At 46.4% G+C, this 19,910-nt stretch overlaps 1 protein-coding gene across 2 annotated transcripts in view; it reads left to right on the top strand.

Annotated features, from left to right (window-relative positions):
• ERI3 (ERI1 exoribonuclease family member 3) overlaps nucleotides 1-19,910 on the top strand; it is a 129,240-nt gene that overhangs the window by 40,272 nt on the left and 69,058 nt on the right. For both annotated transcript variants that reach the window (XM_054638742.2, XM_077182445.1), the window contains exon 6: nucleotides 11,381-11,453. In XM_054638742.2, the coding sequence (XP_054494717.1) occupies nucleotides 11,381-11,453 (73 nt within the window). The remainder of the gene's footprint in view (nucleotides 1-11,380; nucleotides 11,454-19,910) is intronic.

Raw genomic sequence — 19,910 nt, 5'->3', positions numbered from 1 at the left:
TCCTCTGGCATTGTGAAATGCCAAGTGAAATGTTACTGCCATGTGGAGCACAGCAGTGTGTTGGAATTAATGAGTCTGGTGTAGGAAGAGCACATGTGAACAGTCTGGAGGGTTAATGTGTGAGGATGATAGACTTAGGCAGGGGTTTGTCATCAGGATTGCTGTGTTTGGGAAGCACGTTCTAATGGCAAGACCACATAAAAAGAAATTGGGACTTGCAAGGAGAGCACTAAAAGTCATCAATTGCCAAAGTTGTTTTGTGTTTGCTGCAGGCCTGAAGCAAATTGCTGGCTTAAGGGGCTCTAAGCACCTGGGTCTTGCACTGGATTTACAGGTAAGGTGAAATTGAGAAGGTGCTTAGTAATTAATTCCTCTTCCTGTGACCAGGATGGGAGATGGTTCTGACTTGCCACTTCTCCTCAGAAGTTACTTCAGAAGCTGGTAAGGGCTCTGGTTGTGAAACCCAGGAAGCAAAGAGGATCCCTGGGTGTCTGACAATTGCTTTTCTCTGTTGGTTCTTTCTTGCAGGCAGCCTCAGGCTGCCTGTCTCTTTGTTAAGAGAGTGACAGCAATGTGACACCGTGAAAATAATTACTAACAAATCACGGTGGTGACTGCAAACAGCTCGCTGTCTTCAGAGGCATGTCAGGGAGCATTAGAGCAGGGCCGTGGGAGCAGCAGAGCGGCTAGGGGCTCTTTCTGTGCTCTAGGCTGAGGGAAGATCTTCGGAGACCTTTGGCGCCTGCCACCCCCACATCATTCCTTCCTCGTTGGCTCTTTCTTTCCTCCCTTCCCTGCCTTTGCCATCAATAATTAAGCCCATTAATTGCACAGTGAGTTTAGAAAAGCTGCTAATTGTAAGACAGGGCTTTGCCTTCCCTGGATTCAGCAACCAGACACAGAACAATGAAAAAAATTCTGGAGAGCTATCATGGGCAGAAGTACATCCAAGCTGTGTTTTCCATCTTGCAGCTCTCATGTGTTGCCCTGGGCAGTAATGTTTATTAGCAGTGTGCCCCTAGGAATTCATGGGCTGCTGGTACAGTTGGAGAATGGCCCATGTCCTTGTCCTCAGGAGCCTTCAGTCTCGGTGAATTTGAGATAAGTTTGTATTTGTGCAGAGCATCACAGCAAATGTGCAGTTACCTGGCATGTCCAGCAAAAAAAGTGAGCAGAAGAATGAGGATGTTCCAAGATACGGTAGAGATGGTGCCATTCAGTGTGACTGACTGAAGCTGCAGGTGAAGACAATCCTTCAGGGAATAAGGAGTGAACAGGTCACGTGTGAGGAAGGTGGCTGGTACCAAATAGAGCATCTGGGGGAGTTTCTGCAGGGATGAGCCCCTGTGGCTGTGTTGGAGTGGGGACCCTTCTGCAGGTCTGCACAGAGTCTGCGAGAAGATCCCTCTAAAGCCTCTCATTATATTGATATAAAGCTCCCTCCAAAGGGTGGGTCTAGCAGACATACTGATAGGAAACTGGAAGGCAGCTGCTGGCTGAAGTGTCCTTCAGTAGCATTGATAATCAAACCCCTGGGCAAGCTTTGAGAGGGAGCTCACAGCCTCCCCTCCCCTCCTTGTTCCTGGTGGTTTTTCATGCGCCAGTTTGAGAACAGGCCGTGCCGTTTGGCAGGGCTGTAAGGGGAGGCAGGAGGTGCAGATGGGAGCCTGCTCCCAGGTGCCTGCTCTACTGTGCAGTCCTCATTCCCATTCCCTTAGTTACTAAAGTGATTTTCCTGACTGTCACATCTGTAAATAATGTTGCTGGCGTATCTAGCAGGATGCAGAGTGGCGATGGATGGGGGAGGGCTGGCGCTGAGGGTGGCCGTAACAGCCCCTCTCCCCAGCTCATACAATATTTATGCAGGGCTGGGAGTCGGCGGCACTGACCTCTGGGTCGTGCTGTTAAACAGCTCCCGCAGCCCCTGCATCCTAATTGCTGCACTTGTCCTTTGCTCTGGAGGATTCGCTGCTCCTTCTCTCCGGCGAAGCAAATACTAATGGCAGCTTGTGCTTGGAGGTGGGAGCAGTCTCTTCCCCACAAGGAAAACACAAACTTGTTTTGTGTTTTTTTGTGTTTTTCTGTGCCTGTGTAATTTACACAGAAACCTGTGCTCAGACCCTGTTACCCAGCGTGCCGGTCTCCCCAGTGCTGACAGCATGAGAGCCCATGAAGCTGCTGTGCATGCAGTTTTGGGTTGTGTATCATCACAGGGCATAGGAAGGCAGTTTACCCCATCCCACTGGCTCCTATTAGGATTTCTCTCTTCCCTTTAGTGGGGAGTGGGAAGAAGAAGCAATCTCAGAAGTCAGTCGAAAGAATAGAACTGGGTGATGTGGTGCCAGAAGAAAACAAGACATGATGCCAGGAAAGAAGAGGGGTTCAAAAAGTCACAAAACAGAATGGCATCTTTTCTTGTAGATAAATGGTCTACTTCGGTGACTGGAAAGAGAGGTCATGCAGGAGGCTGGACACTCCCTCTGTGGATGAGGGGCTCTTCCCCATGCAAGTGGGGCTGAAGGTGGAGACAGATGTGGCAGACAGGTTTTCAGCTGATTCGAGTAATTCAAGAAAGCACAAAAGACAAAACTTCTGGTTACTAGAGCTACCATGGCTTTCCCCCATGCTTTCTGGCTAGGCTCAGTCCTGCTTGGGGTTTCATATCAGGTGTCTGCAAGTCCAGTGACCTGACTGACCACCCACGTCCCTTATCCTGCCTTGCTGGGTTAGCAGGTCCCCACTGCGACTGGAAAAGTGCTGTTTAGACTGGAGACTAATGGCCTTTAAGTGACGTGATTGTATTATGTTAAGCGTCTATAGGCTTTACCATTAGGCACTAAACAGTTTATGACTCATAGCAGAGAAGCCCTTGTCCTGAAGAGTTTATTTGCTAAATGGTCTGGACAGACCAGGCTTAGAAGAGGCAAGGTTTCCTCCTGCCTGTCAGAGAGCAGATCTAAGGAGGGCCTGGCACAGGACATGTCTTCTTAGTTTAGAGGAGCACCTTGACTCTAGGTCTTGTGTGTTCTGGGGAGAAGTACTTCTGCAATGGGATTTGTACAGTGGGAGGAGAATAATATTTAATTTTAACTTAGTTTTCCTGCATGTTTTGGTTTTAAGGGGGCTTAGACACTATGGGTACATCCATTTCATCAGATATATTCCCTTACTCAGTGCATAATTACAGTGTTCTGCAGCAGGAGTCTGAATGCTCCCTCTTAAAGCAGCTGGTCTGCAGAGAACCAGGTGATTACTACATTAGTGTCTGTATGAAAGGCTTGTTAACAGACTGTATAGACAGAGAAAGGACACATGCTATGTGTAATCAGGGTCTGCTGGAGCATGATTCACAGAATAATTTAAATAGAGATTTCTAATCCAGCCACCTGTTCAAAGTAGAGCTAACTTCAAACTTAGATTGGGTTGCTCTGGGTCTTCTGCAGATAAGTTTGAATGTCTCCAGGGGAGGAGATTTTACCACCAATCTGTTCCAGAGCTTTATTACCTGCATGGTGAAGAGTTTTTCCTGATGACAAATTGGACATTCACCTGCTGCAGCTTGTGGTTGTGATGCATGACTTTCACTGAGAACACAGTATGCAATTTTGTACACTTCTCTTCATAAGATGCTGTATAATGTCATGTTTAGTAAGCAGACAGACTCTCACACCAAGTTTGTGTGTAAAAATCTGTTTGTAGGGGTTTTTCATAAGGTCAGGTTCCCAAGGCTGGGGAGGCAACCTCAGCCTTGGAGACTTTGCAGTTTCTCTTTTCTTGGGAGCAGTGTCATGCATTTCTGATGTCAAAGGGAAGTCCACCTAGTTGTTCTCCATGTCTGGAAGGGATGGTGAGAGCATTTGCTCTACTGCTCCACCAATCTGCAGTAGTGCAAATCTTCCTCCTACTGCACTTCTAATCTCTGCTGAACCTGGAGCCAGCAAGCTCTGGTTTCCTGCATGGTAATTAAGTACTTATTTAAAAATCAAGAAGCTCAGTTCTGATCCTACTATCCCTGTCTGTTTACAAACTCCAGGTAGAGTTACTCTAGATTTACTCCCACATTCCTAGCAGCGGAATCAGGCCCAGTAAATAGAGCTATGAATCTTTTTAAGAGAAGCTGTTAAGAAGTAGCACATAGATTTATTGTAGCATCATGTGTGTGCAATTGTTGATGAACATCTTCTGTTGGAGGCTGAATACCTGCTGTGTTACAGCCTTGCTTTTAATGTTGAGATAGCATCTCTGCCAGCATCTTGCTGATGCACAGACAGATACTCATAAAAGGGCCAGATCTCACTTGGTGTTAAATGCCTTCATGTTTCATTAAGGTTGATGGCAGTGGAAGGCACACAGTGCTTTGCAGGACGAGCAAGTCACAATGAGCCACTTGCCCTATGTGCTTTTTGTGGCAGAATTATGTCCCTAGTGTATACATTGCTCTGGCTGCAAAAGGCTGACACCCTTTTCCATTCGCTGGCTAGTGGCTTGGAAAGCAAGGGTCTTGAGGTTCTCTCAAATTTCTTAGTACCCAGCAAAAATTTAGAGAATAGGGATCACACTTAGCATATGATGGGTGTTCAGATATTTCAGCCAATGCTGCTATGTGTCTCGAGTGTTAAGGCTTGCAGTTTGCCTTTTAGGCTTCCTAGGCAGGAATTTGCCTGGTAGAGGGAGAATGCAGGTCTGTCCAGAATTGGCATCACAGAAAAAGAAAAGATCTGGAAGTGCCAGGTATTAGCCTTGCTGCTTAGCTTGTGTTTTTGGCCTCATTACACTAATCCAATTAAAGGTTGATGGGAAAAGATAACGCACACTCCAGTGAAGGGGTTTGTGTGGCAACTGCTTTCCTTCCTGGGCATCTGGAGTGGCCTAAGTTATGTTGTGCATCACCACACCTCCTCAGGCCCTGCAGACCCACTGGTGTCTCCATGTGCCATGGTGTGTGCTCTTCTCCTGCATTGTGTCTCTCTTATTACTAATGGAGCATGGATGCATTTTAGCTGCTGGTCAGCCCTCATTAATATCCAGAGATGACAGGTTGACATTTGTAAAGAAGACTTGCATTGACCTTCATGTTGTGCATCGGTGCGGTTGCCGTACAGTGCCCTGTGCTGGATGCTTCTCCCTGTGCTGCCTCGGGAATGCATTTGTGTTAGCAAAGGGACCGACTGCTCTGTAACCCTTTGCTGCTGTCAGGAGTGCAGGCAGTGTGGCTGGATGTCTCTGCATCCCTCTGCCCATTCCAGGACTGCTTGCTGTAGAGCCTCCATCCATCCATCCCAGTGAACAGGACTGGAGGGTGTTGGGGTTGCGTTTGTGGCTCCTTGTGGAGCTTTGTTATTTGGGAACTGGGACCTTAATGGAACACAGCTTTATAGCAATAGCAATGACCCATCTTCTTCCTTTTCCTGGCTCTTGTCTGGGGAAGCAGTAGAAGAAAAGGCTGTGCTGCCCAGGCATCCTGAGTGCTGTCAGTTGCCTGTCTCTCCCCGAGCCCACGCCGTCCTGGCTTGAGGACTGCTGCAGCCTGCTCGACAATGACATTTATTAACAGAGGGGGCTTTGAAAAAAGGCAGACTGCTCCTGCACAGGCTTCTCACTGTAACTCTGTCTCCTCTCACCAGCCCGTCTGAGGCAATGGCTGCTGGTGTTGAAATTCATTAGTGTTACCTGACAGGCGATGGAGGCTTGCTCTGTCTGTTCCCACTTCCCTGCTCTCATGTCCCTGCTTCATGCACACTGATATTTAAAGCTGATGTGTGGCTCATAGGCTTGTTGCACTGTGACAGGTCTGGGGGTGGTTGAGAGAACTGAGAGGGTGGAAGGAAAGCAAAGAGGGAGGGAGATGGGACCTGTCTCAGGGTTTCTGTGAAAGCCCAGGGCTTTTCAGACCCTCTCCAGATGTACTGTCTTTCCACAGCTACTGCTTGTGAATTTTAAGAACAGCCAGGCAGGTGTGGTTTGTCTGATGGGGGTGCAGAGAGAGATGGCACTGTGTGTTCTTGGTGAGGGCTTATCTGGTGGAAAGCAAGAGCAGGTGGGTTCCTCTGGCCTCTTGGCTGCTCTGTGGGGCTGAGAAGTTGTGGATGGGGGGCCAGAGGTCTAGCACGGGGTTTGTACTTCATTTTGGAGAGAAGCATGTTTGCACTGAGTGGCAAAGTGACTCCAGCACTGAGGAGGAGACACCTCCCGCCAAAGCTTTCAGATACACAGGAAAGTAACCCCAGTCTAACCTGAATTACTGGGATAATTCCCAGTTGGAGTTGGGGTTTGAGGATTTTTGTGGAAGTGTATGTCAGCATGCTTCAGTTTTTGTCGGCTGTGGTGTGGTTTGGGCTGTTCTTTGTGTGTGGGCCACTCTACTGTGTGTGGGTGCTGTGACATCACCCTGACAGTGATCTCCTGGTTTGGCACTGTGGTTTTGGCAGTCTGCAGCTTCCTCTTTGGGAGAGTATGGATCTACCTAAACTGCTTTGAATTCCTAGTTTGACCCCATCTCATGTAAGTGCAGGTTAAGTGCAGACAGGTGCAGCTTTGCCTGTTGCAGTGCCATTTCTCTGCTAAATCAGTTCAGGTGCCTTAGCATAGGCTGTTATTCCCTTGCTAGCTCATGCTGTTGGGAGAGGACACCCAAGCTTTCCTCTTGGCTGGGCAGACATGCCATTCTACATCAAAACAGAGGAGCACTTCTGAGCTGTATGGTCCAGAGTGTTGACCAACCTTGCTTTGAGCAAAGGGGCCCAGCTGAGGTGGTTTAACAGCTCCTCTCTTTCACCATGGTGCTGTTGTTGCTTCAGCATCCAAGCAGCTTTCTTCATCAGTGAGGGATTTCCAGGGAAGGATCCTGCCAGTGCTCTCCTTTGCAGCCCAATGCACAAGTGTTGGCCAGGACACAATTAAAATGTTCTGCATCTCATACAATGCAAGGTCTCCAGAGAATGGATTTTTTTGGAAGGTTAAGATCAGGTCTATAAACCCCAAGATTTAATGTCCCTTTATCTTCCCATGGAGGAACTTGTTCTTTTAACTGCCTCAATATCAATACACCCTGTGTGTAGCAAGTGGCCCAATTTCTTTGTCTCCTGACATCCTGAACCCAGAAGCAGATGGACGTTAACCAGCTCTGATTAGTTGGGAGAATCAAGCATTAATTTTTTATACGCCAGAACCACCTGAGTGACGGAAATCAATTATGGCTGCCCCTCCCCCTTCCATATTAATGTGTTGGCTCTGAGCAGAGATGGAGGGACCTGTTGAAACGAGAAACCCCTATTTCTTCGTTTGACCCTCTAGATAATTAGGGTTAAATTGATATGCTATCGCACTGGTGACACATTTTATCTGCCTCTGTTTGTACAAGAGGATACAATAGTGGAGGAAGGACCAATTTGTGCCCTGCTTTAGCTAACCAGACTGAGATAAAAGGTGTCACTAGTATGATAACGTTCTTGCCTCATGCTCCTTTATTGTTGCTCAATTTGCCTTTTTTTTTTTTTAATCTTGTTCTTTTTCTTTCAGTACCCTTGGTCATATTTTAACTCCATGCCATCGCATAATGACGCCCTGCTAAATGTGTGTGGAGATAGGCAACTCTGGCTGACAGCCTTCCCTGATAACCGAATTCCAGCCCATCCATCACCAGGCTGCTCTCCTTAACTTAAGGAAAGTGATAACTAAAGCAAGGCCGTTTATCACCGCCGAGCTGTGCGCTTCTTGCTGCCTTAGAGAGAGCTGGCTTCAACAGCAGAAATGCAGCCATGTCACCTCACCTCCTATTTGCATCCCGTTCATCTCCAGGCTCCATTTACCCTGCAGGGTGGTGAGGCAGGGCTGGATGGAAATCTGAGCCTGGGCTGGTAAAAGCTCTCTGAAAATGGTGCAGAGTTGCCACTGCTGACCATGGCCTAAGAAGACTTAGACGTGCTTAGCTGATGGAGGACAGTGTGCTACCTGATGTCACTTGCTCTTCTGAGCAAAGGTGATCTGCATTTTGGGAGCAGACAGAAGTTATGCGCTCCCATCTTTGCTTCTGGGAGGACAGAGCATCAGAGCTGCATTGGAGGCTGGAAAGTCCCACAGCCATTTTCAAGTTTCTCTATACTGAATGCAGTTTGGCTGATGGGGTGGTTTTTGAAAGACAGCTTCCTTCCCAAAGAGTGAGAGCTTCAGTGTTTGGGAAGCTAGTTAGACCTCATTCAAAAACTGGCAGGATCATGGGATGTTGAACGCAGCAAAATGTGCCATCATTTCTCCCTTACCTGAGGGAGGGCCAAATCCTGAGCTCTCTGCTAAAGGAAAGCTGCCCTCAGTGAGCAAGTTTGGCTCTGGCAAGAGCAAGAAGCCTGACTGAGCCTAAAAGCTTATTTTCCAAATAAGTGAATGCTCAAGTGAATAGTGGCTCTGATAAATAGACATACTTCCTTGCAGCCCATGGTACTTCTGTTCCCCAGGAGAGCCACAGATGTGCCTTATTCAGTCCAGCCTGGAAAAGATGATAAAGAAACTCCTGTCTGGTCTCAAGGCTGAAGAGTGGGGGGGAACACTGCAGGGATTTCATGGAGCTGGGGAAAAGATTTTGCAGGGGTATTTTCCTCCCCGTGGCTACCAGGAAACCTGGGTTCTGTGCAGTGAAAGCCCCTGGTTCCCTGTGCCTGGAGTGCTGTATGTTCAGACTAGACCAGACCCATACAGCAATCCTTTGCTAATCCTTGCTCAGTGGCTGTGACCACAGTGGCCTGGAGCCACCAGGACTGCACCTTTCAGCTCAGGGATAGACTTATGTTCTGATCTGTGCTGCTGACAGCTCGCCGAGGTTATAACATGAGTGTTGGTCTCCTGGTGCTTGAAAAACTTGAAGCCCCTCTGCTGCTGACTAGAAATGAGGGGAGCACAAGCTTGTAGGAGGAGGGGCAATGTCCTGAGGTCACACAGCTTCACAGGCAGTTTCTGGGGTTGTTACTTGTTTGCAAAAATGTGTCATTTATTTAGTTGACATATTTATTTGGAGCATTTATTTTCTCCAATTAAAGACCCACTGTCCAGCGCCCAGGGCACACTGCCATCAGTCTCAGGGTGAAAATAGAACCAGACTGTCCAGTTTGCTGGGCCTTTTGGTCCCACAGGGATAGCAGTGCTTTAGATGTCATTCGTTGCAGTGGGTGGTTTGCTGTCAATTCCTGTGGCTAACAAGAACAATGCTGCTCTCACTTCTTCTGGGCCCTATCCAGAAGTTAGGTAAATGGATAATTTTTCTTCTAACTGGAGCTAGGCTGAGACCTGTATTAATGAAAGCCTCTTGGGTTTGGAGGAGAAACTAATTTTTTGTAACATACCTTTTGCTAACTTCTGTTATCATCTTCTCTTGCTAAATGTGAGCAGACTGAAAGAGGTTGAGCTAATCAAGTGCCTATATTTAGACCAGTTGTTTATTTTAGATGGTTCCTTTTCTTGTGATTCTTGATTTGGGCATCAGCAAAAAGCAGCTTTCCTGGAGAAAGAGCTTTCTCGGCATGCTGCTTGGGGCTGGTTGGGTCTGTTCAACTAAGGGACATCATGGACATCTGTGTAATGGCTGTAAAAGTGCATGGGGCAGGCTGCTGTTTGTGTGGCAGTGTGCAATTGTGAAGAGTGACTCCAGGTGCTTTATTTCAGCACAGTGGTGTCAGATGAGCTGTGCCCAGGGATGGGACTGTGCTGTCAACTTGCACTGCTTGCCCTGCAAACGCCGTGGCCCTGCTCCTTGCAAGCTCCTTCTTTTGACAGCCTTCCTGCTTTCAAAGAGATTCCTCTGGACATTCTTATTCAAAGATATGTTTCCCAGCTTCCTTCCTTTTCTTTGCTGCAAAATGGAGGAGTCACCAAGACCAGACTGCTCTGGTACTGCACTACCCTGGGTCTCACATTATCTGCAAGTACATTATCTGTGTTGCTCCTTCATCTCCTTACTTGGGGAAATGTCTGGAGAGATGCTTCTCTGTTCACCAAACGGTTATGAGCTAGGCTGACCACTCAGGTACTGCCTGGGATATTGATGGTGCCCCTTAGGGTGTTTACCTTGTATCCACTTCTCACCAGAGCTTTTTCCTTTATTTCAGTCTTGAGTCTGAAAGCTAGTCTGGGCTATTCATGCTTTCCTCCTTGGAGAGCAAGAGAAGACTTTGCCCTGGACGTGGTGGTCTGTGTTCAGATGTTTGATCAGCTGATGCTGGCACTTCTAGCTTTTTCTCCTCCCCTACAATCTCCTCCTACAGCCCCCATGTGCCTGAGGAAGTTGGGAGATTCCCCACCCTCTCTGTTTGCAAAAGCTGATTCCTGGGGTTGTGACTTTTAACATGCACAAACAGCGCTAATTTAGTCATTTATTTAGTTGACATATTTATTTGGGATGTTCCTTTGCTTCACTTAAAGATCCTGTGACCAGTGCCCCAGGCACGCTCAGCAGTATGTGAATGAACAAGATCCATCAATTACTCTTGATCAGATCAAAGTGGCCAGGAAATACTCCCATAACTCATGTCCCTGCACAGGCTTGGCTGGAGCCACACGGTTTGCGACTCAGCGTTCCCCAGCTGAGGGGCACATCCTCGCTCCCCTGCAAACACACTGGGATTGGCACAGACTGGGAGAAGCAGCTTTCCTGAGCTGCTGCTGTCCCTTCAGGCAACTCACCTCCCTTACTGGTGCTGTTTTGTTTTGAGCCCTATTCCATCAGCTTGCTGTAGGAAGGGGGAGAATCAATACGTGTGCTCACAGCTCTGGCTGCTGTGCTCACATCCCTAGTGAGACAGTGTGCACCACCTTGTATCTAAGAGTTGTGTCTGCTCTCTTCTTCCAAGCACCTGCTTGGAAAACAGCCTCTGCTTTCTTAGCCCTACAGCATTGCTGTCCAAAAAATGAGTGCTTTGGTGCCTCCTTCCCTCCCTTATATCTCTTTTGATGTTTTAACCATAAAGGCCAAATGGAGAAGCACCAGGGCATGACAGGTGAATTGTCAGTCCTTCTGTCTGCCCTGTAAGCTGCTGGCAGAACAGGATGGTTTTGCAGGGATTTGTGATGGGTTTACTTAGTCAAGGAGAGCCTGTTTTCTCCAGTCGTGTTTGTGTGTTGGCCAGTGTGGAGAAGAGCTGAGTGCTGCTCAGTACACAACTGTTCAAAGTGTTTAGTCTAAAAGGTTTCAGCAGCCTGGATGTATGTAAGTCTTAAGCCAAGCTATACTCCCATGAGATTTTTTTGCCAAGAGCTATAGTGTTTCTGATGTGCAGCATGATGTTACAGCAGACTTGAGTCTTTTCTATCTCTGAACAAAATGCACTTAAGAAAACAGAGTTTGTGTTGTCAAGGCACTGATTGAATCAAACTTGCTCTCTCTTCTCTCTTACAGGTTACCAGGACAATGCCAGTACTTAGGGCTGCCGGTTGCTGATTACTTCAAACAGTGGATTAATCTGAAAAAGGTACTTCTGTGCAAACTGCCATGGTCCCTATCTCCCTGTCTCCCTCCTCCCCTTGTCCTTCACTTTTCCTCTTTAAGGAGGTGTCTAATAACTACTGCTGTTTTGCATTGAAATGAGTTATTTTCTCAGAAGCTGGGCTGAGCGAGTCCTCCAGCTCCCTATTGTATCTCCTCTAATAGAGTCTTACTGTACTTGATGGGATGTGTTCTGCAGCTGGGGAGAATCCCATTGTGGCAGGCACAGTGCAATGTCTGCATAATATTGGGACACTGTGAGACACTTTTCAGTGAAGGTTCTGTTGTCACCAGTATTGCTGACTTTGTTTTGTTTTGCAGCCATATAAGGCTCCTAGGAGCACGGTTCCCGTCAGATGAAATTCCGGTTAATAAATGTGGAAATACTCCAATATAAAAATCAGCATTTCTCTTTGTGGCATGGGGAAAGGGAGCTGTCTCAGCAGCACATCCACCTAAGAGATCAGTGATCACTTTGCTAAGCAAAACGCCTTGGACTGAGTACTGTCTGGTGCCTTGTCTTTTGCTGCATGCCTTCACTGGGTGGTTAAGGAGCAGCATGCTGTGCATCCACAAGGACCCCTGGTGCAGCTGCTCATCTGCACAGAAAAACATGGTGATGCCATAAGTCACAAACCAAAGTGGGAAGGAAAGAACAAGTGTGATTACAAGCAGGAGCAGGGTGAGGGAGGAGGCTGCAGTCTGTGCACAAGAGATATTGGGTTGGCCCCCTGGTTAAACCTTTAGATGAGTAACATTCCCTTCCCCCATCCAATTCAGTGCTTTATTTGGGTTTCTATGCCTTTTCCTGGTAATTAAGGGTCTCAGTAAGGGAATTTTCTTATAAACAGCTCGTTGTTCTTGCAGGCTTTTCTTTTGTTCTTTTATTTATTTATTGTTTTAAATGGAAGCGTGAGTGACAGGCTGAGCGGCCGCAGAAGGACAATTTGCATGATCTGTTCCGTCAAATAGGGTAGAACATGAACTTAACAAGGGATGCTGGCAGCACATTCCTGGCTGAACTTGTCAAAGGGTCTTGTATTTCCCTGCTGTCAGAGCAAATCTTTTGGCTGATTGCTGGTCCTTGGTAAATGAAATCTGAAAGCACATTGGGGCATTCTGCAGTTCAGTGACCATTAATGATCGCCATTTGAAGTTCACTAAACTTCCGGTGAATGGATAGCAGCTATATAACCAGCAGGTTGATGGCTGCAGAATAATAATACTAAAAAAAAAAAAATCCCTGTGTACTGTGATGTTTGCTAAGAAGTAGGTTGATCCAGCCATGCTCCTCCTCTGGGCCTCAGGATTAATGACTTATGGCACTTTCCCATAGTTCAAGGCTTCTGGATTTAGTGTGTTAGGAGCTGGGATTCCTCATTATGTAGATGTCCAGACAAGTGTCTCTTCTTCAAGGTGAGCATTCATGTACTGCATGTCAGCAAATACTGTGATACTAAGCTGAGAGCGGCTAAGCATCCATGAAGTCCCAAGCACAGAGCTAAAGGCAGGAGCAGGAGGGAAGTTGTTTCAGTGAAATGTTCCTCTCTCCAGCTCCCTGAGCATGTAGGATGGGGGCACGTGGGTTGGGTTGTCCTCCTCTGCAGATGTATTACTTGGAAAGTAAAGCTTCAACCTCCTTCAGATTGTGCAGGAAAGGGGATGTGAGAGAGAAATGTTGGTCTTCTTCCAGCCTCTCTAGTCCCTTAAAAACAATGAAGTTTTTCTGACACTATAATACCCTCTGAACACAGAATGGTTCCAGGGACCCTGTGTCCCTCTGGGAAGTGACCCATGTTGCAGAGAAGAGCAGGGGCCTCTCCTGTCTTGTGGCTAAGAGCTGCTTCTCCTCAGACTTACCCTGGGCTGCTGATCCTTCTATGCCATGCACTGCTTTCAGGTGCTTGTGGGGCAACTGCCTGTGTGTTTTCACAAGAGAGAATTGTCTGCCTAGGTAACTAATTCTGTTGAAGCAGATGGACACAGTGGAGACTCAGTCTCTATTGAATGAGCTCCCAGTGTGAGACAGATAGAGTGGACAGGTAACTAGCCCCTCCATTCATCCCTGCATAGCTCAGGTAGCCCTTTTCCCCTCCTTCTGGCACGTTCCTGACTTAGAAATACCTCCTAGGCTGAATCTGCCTCTGACCTGATCCATGAAGTAAATGAAGGTGTTGGAGGGTGGGTGGGACTTGCAGTGTGAAACTGATGAATTCTAGATCATGGATAATGCAGAGACTTGAATGTTTCAGATCTCAAGAAAACAGGCACATATGACAGAAAGCAGTTCCTGAAGGATGGCCCCACCTGCACCTGCTGGGTCTTCTTTGAGTCTTTGCTTATGAGCAGTGATAACAAGAGGAATTAGGGAGCTGTCTGAATTAGGGAGCTCCTGCTGCAACTACCAGGCAATGCTGAAGTAGGATTACACACAGACAAGTTCGTGTACCTGTGTGTATTGCAGTAGCAACAAAATAGGTTCCAGATTCCTCTGCCAAGGCACACACAGCTTCCAGTCCTCTTTGTCTCTTGTTTTGTATCATTTTAAGAAACAGTCCTTGTCTGGACTCCCTCTGCCAGAGCATAAGATGCTCCAGAGCTCAGCAGATCTTCTTCCTGCAGTGGTGAGAGAGTCTTTCTCAGAGTTCATTTGCCAATAAATGTCCCTTTCCACTGCTGTGCTGCAGGAGCAGTTGAAGTGAGAACTTTGTGCCTGCAGGCAGCTTTCACAGTTTCCAAAACCTGCCTCTCGGGCAAGCTGGAGACAGGAATTGGCCCCAGTAGCTGTCACGATTACTTTGCCTCAGGCAAACCTTGTTGGATTGATCTGGCCGTTCAGGTGGTGGTGAGCTCCACATCTGACTGCTGCAGTGGTGGCCACAGTGTGTTGGGATCTGTAAAAAAGCCTTCTGTGGAGGAGATGGGGGGGAAAACTGCCTGTGCACTTGACCATGTTTGCTGAAGTTTTACCTTGCCCTGTGCCCCCCTCCCAGCCTGCTAATGCATCCCTTCTGTCAAGCCTGGTCGGTGTTTGCTGACATTTTTAATGTCACTGAGCGATCTCGTATCTCTGGTGAACTGTCAGTGTGGAGCTCACTCGGGCCACAGAGTTTATCATGTTCTTCACTTCGATTAGCTCAGCCTTGTGGGAGGGCAGCAGAAAGCAGAGGAGGCTTTCTTTGAATGCTGCAACATTTCAGATATCCCCCTAAACCATCTCAATAGAGAGCCACCATCCCATCTGCCAGTTCTCCTTAGGGACCTGTCATGTTGATCTGCAGAGGCCCTGTGGGTTAGGACTGAGGTGCAGAACCTGAGCTACATCACTGGAGCTGGATGCTCAGGTGGAAATGACAGAGAGGGCTTCATGTCAGGAGAGAGGGGCACCAGTGGAGTAATGTGTGCAGAAAGCAGGAGGCCATGGGTCCTGATTTATGCAAAAAGGAAAACTGCTGCAGCTAGCAAGCTACAACCAAGCTGCTGCCCGGAGAATATCCTCAGGTAGCCTGAGTAAACCCATTACTGCTTATTCTAACACAAGGATCAGCTCTCATTTGTGCTCCCTCTGCTCTTTCAGGAGCCTCTGTGGTTTGTTTTCCAGGTCCCACTAGAGTTAGCAGCATGGTTGGTCCCATGATGAATCCTCACCCCTGGAGCTGGAACCAGCGCTGTGTTTGGCCGAGGACACAGTGCCTGCAATCACAGGGTGTCCAAGAGCCTGGCAATGGGAAATCCAGCAGGCAGTAGGAGTTGTAGGAGCACCATTGCACCACAGCATATCACTGAAGGGAGAGTGGTTTAAAGGAGGGAGGAGGTGGAAGAAGAGAGGTGAAGATAGATTTTCTTACAATGAGCTTGTGCAAGAAGAATGTCAGAAAGATGATGAGGGTATCAAAAAGGCCAGACCAAATATGTTACCCAGATGATCTTTATGGCAGAGGCCAGTAGCTGATGCTCACAGATGTAACAGGGAGAGCATGGCTTTAGTCAGCTTTCTCTGATTCCCAGCAACTGTCTCCTCAAGAACTGAGAGCTGTCCCTGGACCACTGTATCTAGCAAAGTCTATCTACCAGAAACTTGTACACCCTTTTCTGAATCTGCTCATGCTTTCAGTTTCTACAGCATCCTGCGGCAATGACTTTTGCTATTTAATTATGCATCAATTATACTCTGTTTACTCATGCATTGTGTGAAAATGCAGGTCCCTTCTTTCTTTTAAACCTCTTGTCAGATTATTTTCTTTGACCTAGGTCTTGCATTTTGTGAAAGAACATGTGTTTCTAGTTCTTCATGGTGTTACTCTTGATTTGAGACCTCAGTCATATTGTAGCTCAATTGTCTTTTCCAGCTCAGCAAAACTTGTTGGAGGGCTTGCACAAAGGCACTTGTGGGCTCTGTAACTCTAGATTTGGCTTGTGAGATTCTTAACATGTGTGCACTATCGTTCCTGGTCTTCCATTTATTCTCTGGATGTTTTGCAGTTAAAAGATAAGAGGAGTGGTTTATGTATCCACTAAGGGTTTGTTTTATTCTTTGTTTCTCAAATTTTATTTATTTTATTTTTTTTTAAAAAAGACAGTGTTCATACCCATCACTGAGCTGTCCTTTTCTCCTGGTATCTTTGACCATCTTTGATTTCTATTCAGAGGGTGCAGCATGTCTTTAGATACAGTAGTAGTGGCTGCTTTAGGAGTGAGAGAAAACTGGTCTTAGTTTGACATCCTCCTGAAATTCAGGGGAGTTTTTATGAAAGGTAAGAGTTGAATGATGTGTGTGAAGGAATGCAACTTTCCCTCTCTGGGCATGATGAAACAGGCTTGACAGAGCCTTGGGGAGCACAGTGTGACCATGCTGGGGTGCTGTGGCTGTGCACAGAGCTGGCCTTTTCCAGGGCCAGGCTTTACTGATCTGCAGATATTCCTGTTTGGAAGTGAACTGTTAATACACATCCACAAATATTTTAAGGTCACCTACTTGCATTGTGAAATCTGTCAGAGGAAGCATGTAATAGGATGTTTTTGTTAATATTTGGCTACTAGAAATAAACACATCTTAAACAAACAAAGATTTGCTAACAGCTTTCTGTCTCTCCTCTGAATTAACAATTCCTTCTGCCTTTGGGGTGGGAGGCAGGGCTGTACTTCTCAGGCACTTGGTGCTGAAGTGTCTAGTGCTTTAGATGAAGATCATTGAAATGGGTGAGAAATGGTTTATGTGTTAAGCCATACATTTGGAAGTTGTGGGGTCTAACTTCTTGAGGACTTAGAATGATTGTTATCAATTTCCTGTTTATTGAGTTACTGGCTGCAGGGAATATAAAATGCCTGGTGAGGTTAGAAATGCCAGAGGAGGCATTTCTAACCTTATCCTCAGGCAAAGTGCTTCATGGCCAGAGCATCAAGCACATGAATAAATGTTGCCTTCTAACTGTGAAGAACTGTGCCCAGGGCTTTGCTGGTTTGTAGCATGGGTGCCTGTTCTGAGTCCCTGTCAAACCTTCCTTCAGTGGGACCTGGGCTTGCTTGGTTCCTTGCCCCATCCGTGAAGCTCTTGGCTTTGGAAAGTCTCAGAGGGCAGGAATGGGAGAGGTTGTGAAAGGAAACACAAGGAGAAGAGTGACTCCAGAGCTAGGGAAGTAAGGATATCTCTTTCACAGAGATGAGGAAAGTGTGGCATGGCACTGGTTCATAGTTGGAAGGAAATGGAAGGAATTGCTTATAACAGCAAAATGACTGTGTTTAATAAATACTTTGCTCTGTATTTACAGAAAGGCAGAGGTTGCCATATTGCTGAGCAAGAGGTTTGCTGTTACAACACAATTTTCTGATAAAAGTCAAGTGGTGAATTGGTTGGCATTTTGCATAGCTGGTTTACAGGAGTTTTAAAGAGCTGGCTGAGATGCCCTGGACTATTAATAAGTCTTTGAACATGGGGGAAGTTCTAGAGGACTGGAAGAAAGCTAATGTTGTACCAGTAATTTAGAAGGGCAAATGGGATGACCGATGAAGTAATTATAGCCTTATCATCTTGACATTAATTCTGGGCAAAGTAATGAAAAGCCAGATATCATAGTTGATTAATAAAGAATGAAAAGAGGGTAATATAATGCCAATCAATGTGGATTTATGGAAACTAGATCTTTTTCAAACTAACGTGATATTTTTTTTATGAAAATACATGTTTGGTTGATAAAGGTAACAATGTCAATGTAATATACTTCTAGAAGGCATTTGACTTGGTACCTTATGACATTTTGATTAAGAAACAAGAGTGATACAAAATCAACATGGCACACATTACATTGATTAAGAAAGAGCAAACTGACAGCTCCTAGCATTTAATTGTAAATGGATAATCATCATGGAGTGCATGTCTTCCTAGTGGTGTCCCAGAGGGATCTATTTCTCAGACCTCTTGTATTTAACACTTTTGTCAATGCCCTGAAAGAAAACATAAAAATTATTTTCGATAACGTGCAGATACTGCATCTAGAAGGTGGCTGCTGTTGGATTTATAAACAGGCAATCGTGAAGAGGAGCAAAGGGGCTGGATCACTTCTTTCTTTGGGTTTGGTTTGACCACTGGGATGTTGGGATCCCATCTGCATCAGAAAGAATTCTAGAAGCTTGGAGACTGGATGAGAACTGCAAGACCTGAGGAGCACTCGCCATGCAGCAACAACCCTGGGAGCCATTTAGGGTACCAGAGAAGGCTAAGGGCTGTAGTTGCCAAATATCTAAAGGGAGATGCGATAAGAGGTTCCTTCATGGAAGCAGACAGAAGCATAAGCAGTTCTAGTTCCTGGAAGCCAAAGCAAGGTAATTTAGGTGCAGATCTTTAAGTGTGGGGTAATTAACCATTGGAACAACTTACCAAGGGCTGTGGTGGATAATCCAGCTCAGGAGGGAAGGCTGTTTTCCTAAAAACATCATCTGTGGTTTAGACAGGAATTTGGGGCAGTGCTGTGGCCTGTGCAGGTCAGGCCAGCCGATCATGGTTGTTTCTTCTACCGTGATGATCTTTGCCCGTCTGTCTCGCACAGCTCTGGCCGCTCTGTTCCTTGCAGTGAGAGCACTCTCGAGGGCTCCTGGCTTGGGGAGCACAGACAGCAGGAACAACACAAGGCTGGGAATGCAGGGGGAAGCATCCTGGGGAACGCAGCAGCTCTGGCATGGTCAGAGGAGCCCTCCTGCTCTGGGGCTGGAGCACAGCAGCCATCCACGACTTCTCCTTTAAATCTGTCGTGCAGCTGTCTGAACTCTGAAATTTCTTTCACTCTCTCCCTCGCCTTGTTAACATGTGTTGCCTTTGGGGTAATCAGGGAAAAAATATTATGTCCTTTTACAATTACCGGGTTTTGGAATATTAAAATGTCTCTCTGCATCGGCAGTGTTATTTTGATTGGTATTCTAACCTTTGACTAGCCCATAAAGCGAGCCGCTCTTCAAGCCAATATTGCGGGACTGAAATTTAATTCCGAAATGATTCCAGATAATAGGGAGACAGATAATATATGCATGAAGGATATTATGTTTGGACTAAATGCAGCAGGGCCAGGGCTTGGGAGTTGAATAATAGCCCAGAGTGAGTTATAATCTGTGGGACAGAAATACCTTACTGTCAGGGCCAGGAGAGGAACTCTTAAATCAAAGGGAGGGAGATGAGGAGGGAGTTGAGGATAGTCATCTCAACGGGAAAGGGCATCCAGGAGAGGCCTTAAAGGAGCGGCCCTTTCTGTCCTTCTGCAGAGCAACCTGTCCTTCCTTTCTTACTTAATAAGGAGTGCTGAGTAAAAACGTACTTCGAAGGAAAACCAATAGGCAGGGGATTCTGGAAGTTCTTGGCAGTCTTTTCCTTTTGTCTTCCTGGATTCCTTAGAAGAATGTACAGCATGGGCTGATGTCTTGGTTTCCCTACAAGTTGTAACCAAATGGACCAAGGGCTTGGGCAATACATGCTAAGGTAGAGTGCTCACATAATACAGAGTAATCATCAGGGTTGATTTTGACATCCTCTGTTACATAAAACAAAGAAAGTGTGACAGTGGTCACAGTGATCTTTGGATGAGGGAAGAGACGAGGATTTGACTCCATATTCCAGAAGGCTTGATTTATTATTTTATGATATATATATATATATTACATTATAACTATCCTAAAAAGAATAGAAGGAAAAGCTTCATCTCAGAAGGCTAGCTAAGCTAAGAATAGAATAGAAAAGAATGAAAACAAAGGCAGCTGGCTCGGACAGAGAGAGAGAGCCAGCTCTGTCGTGACTGGTCACTAATTCCAAACATCCACACGAGACCAATAATGGATCCACCTGTTGCATTCCACAGCAGCAGATAACCATTGTTTACAGTTTGTTTCTGAGGCCTCTTAGCTTCTCAGAAGGAAAAATCCTAAGAAAGGATTTTTCATAAAAAGATGTCTGCGACAAGAA

This window comes from Agelaius phoeniceus, chromosome 8, assembly GCF_051311805.1.
Source record: "Agelaius phoeniceus isolate bAgePho1 chromosome 8, bAgePho1.hap1, whole genome shotgun sequence".
Lineage (NCBI taxonomy): Eukaryota > Metazoa > Chordata > Aves > Passeriformes > Icteridae > Agelaius > Agelaius phoeniceus.
Note: the sequence above shows the minus strand (reverse complement) of the source record. Positions and strands in the feature narration are given on the sequence as shown.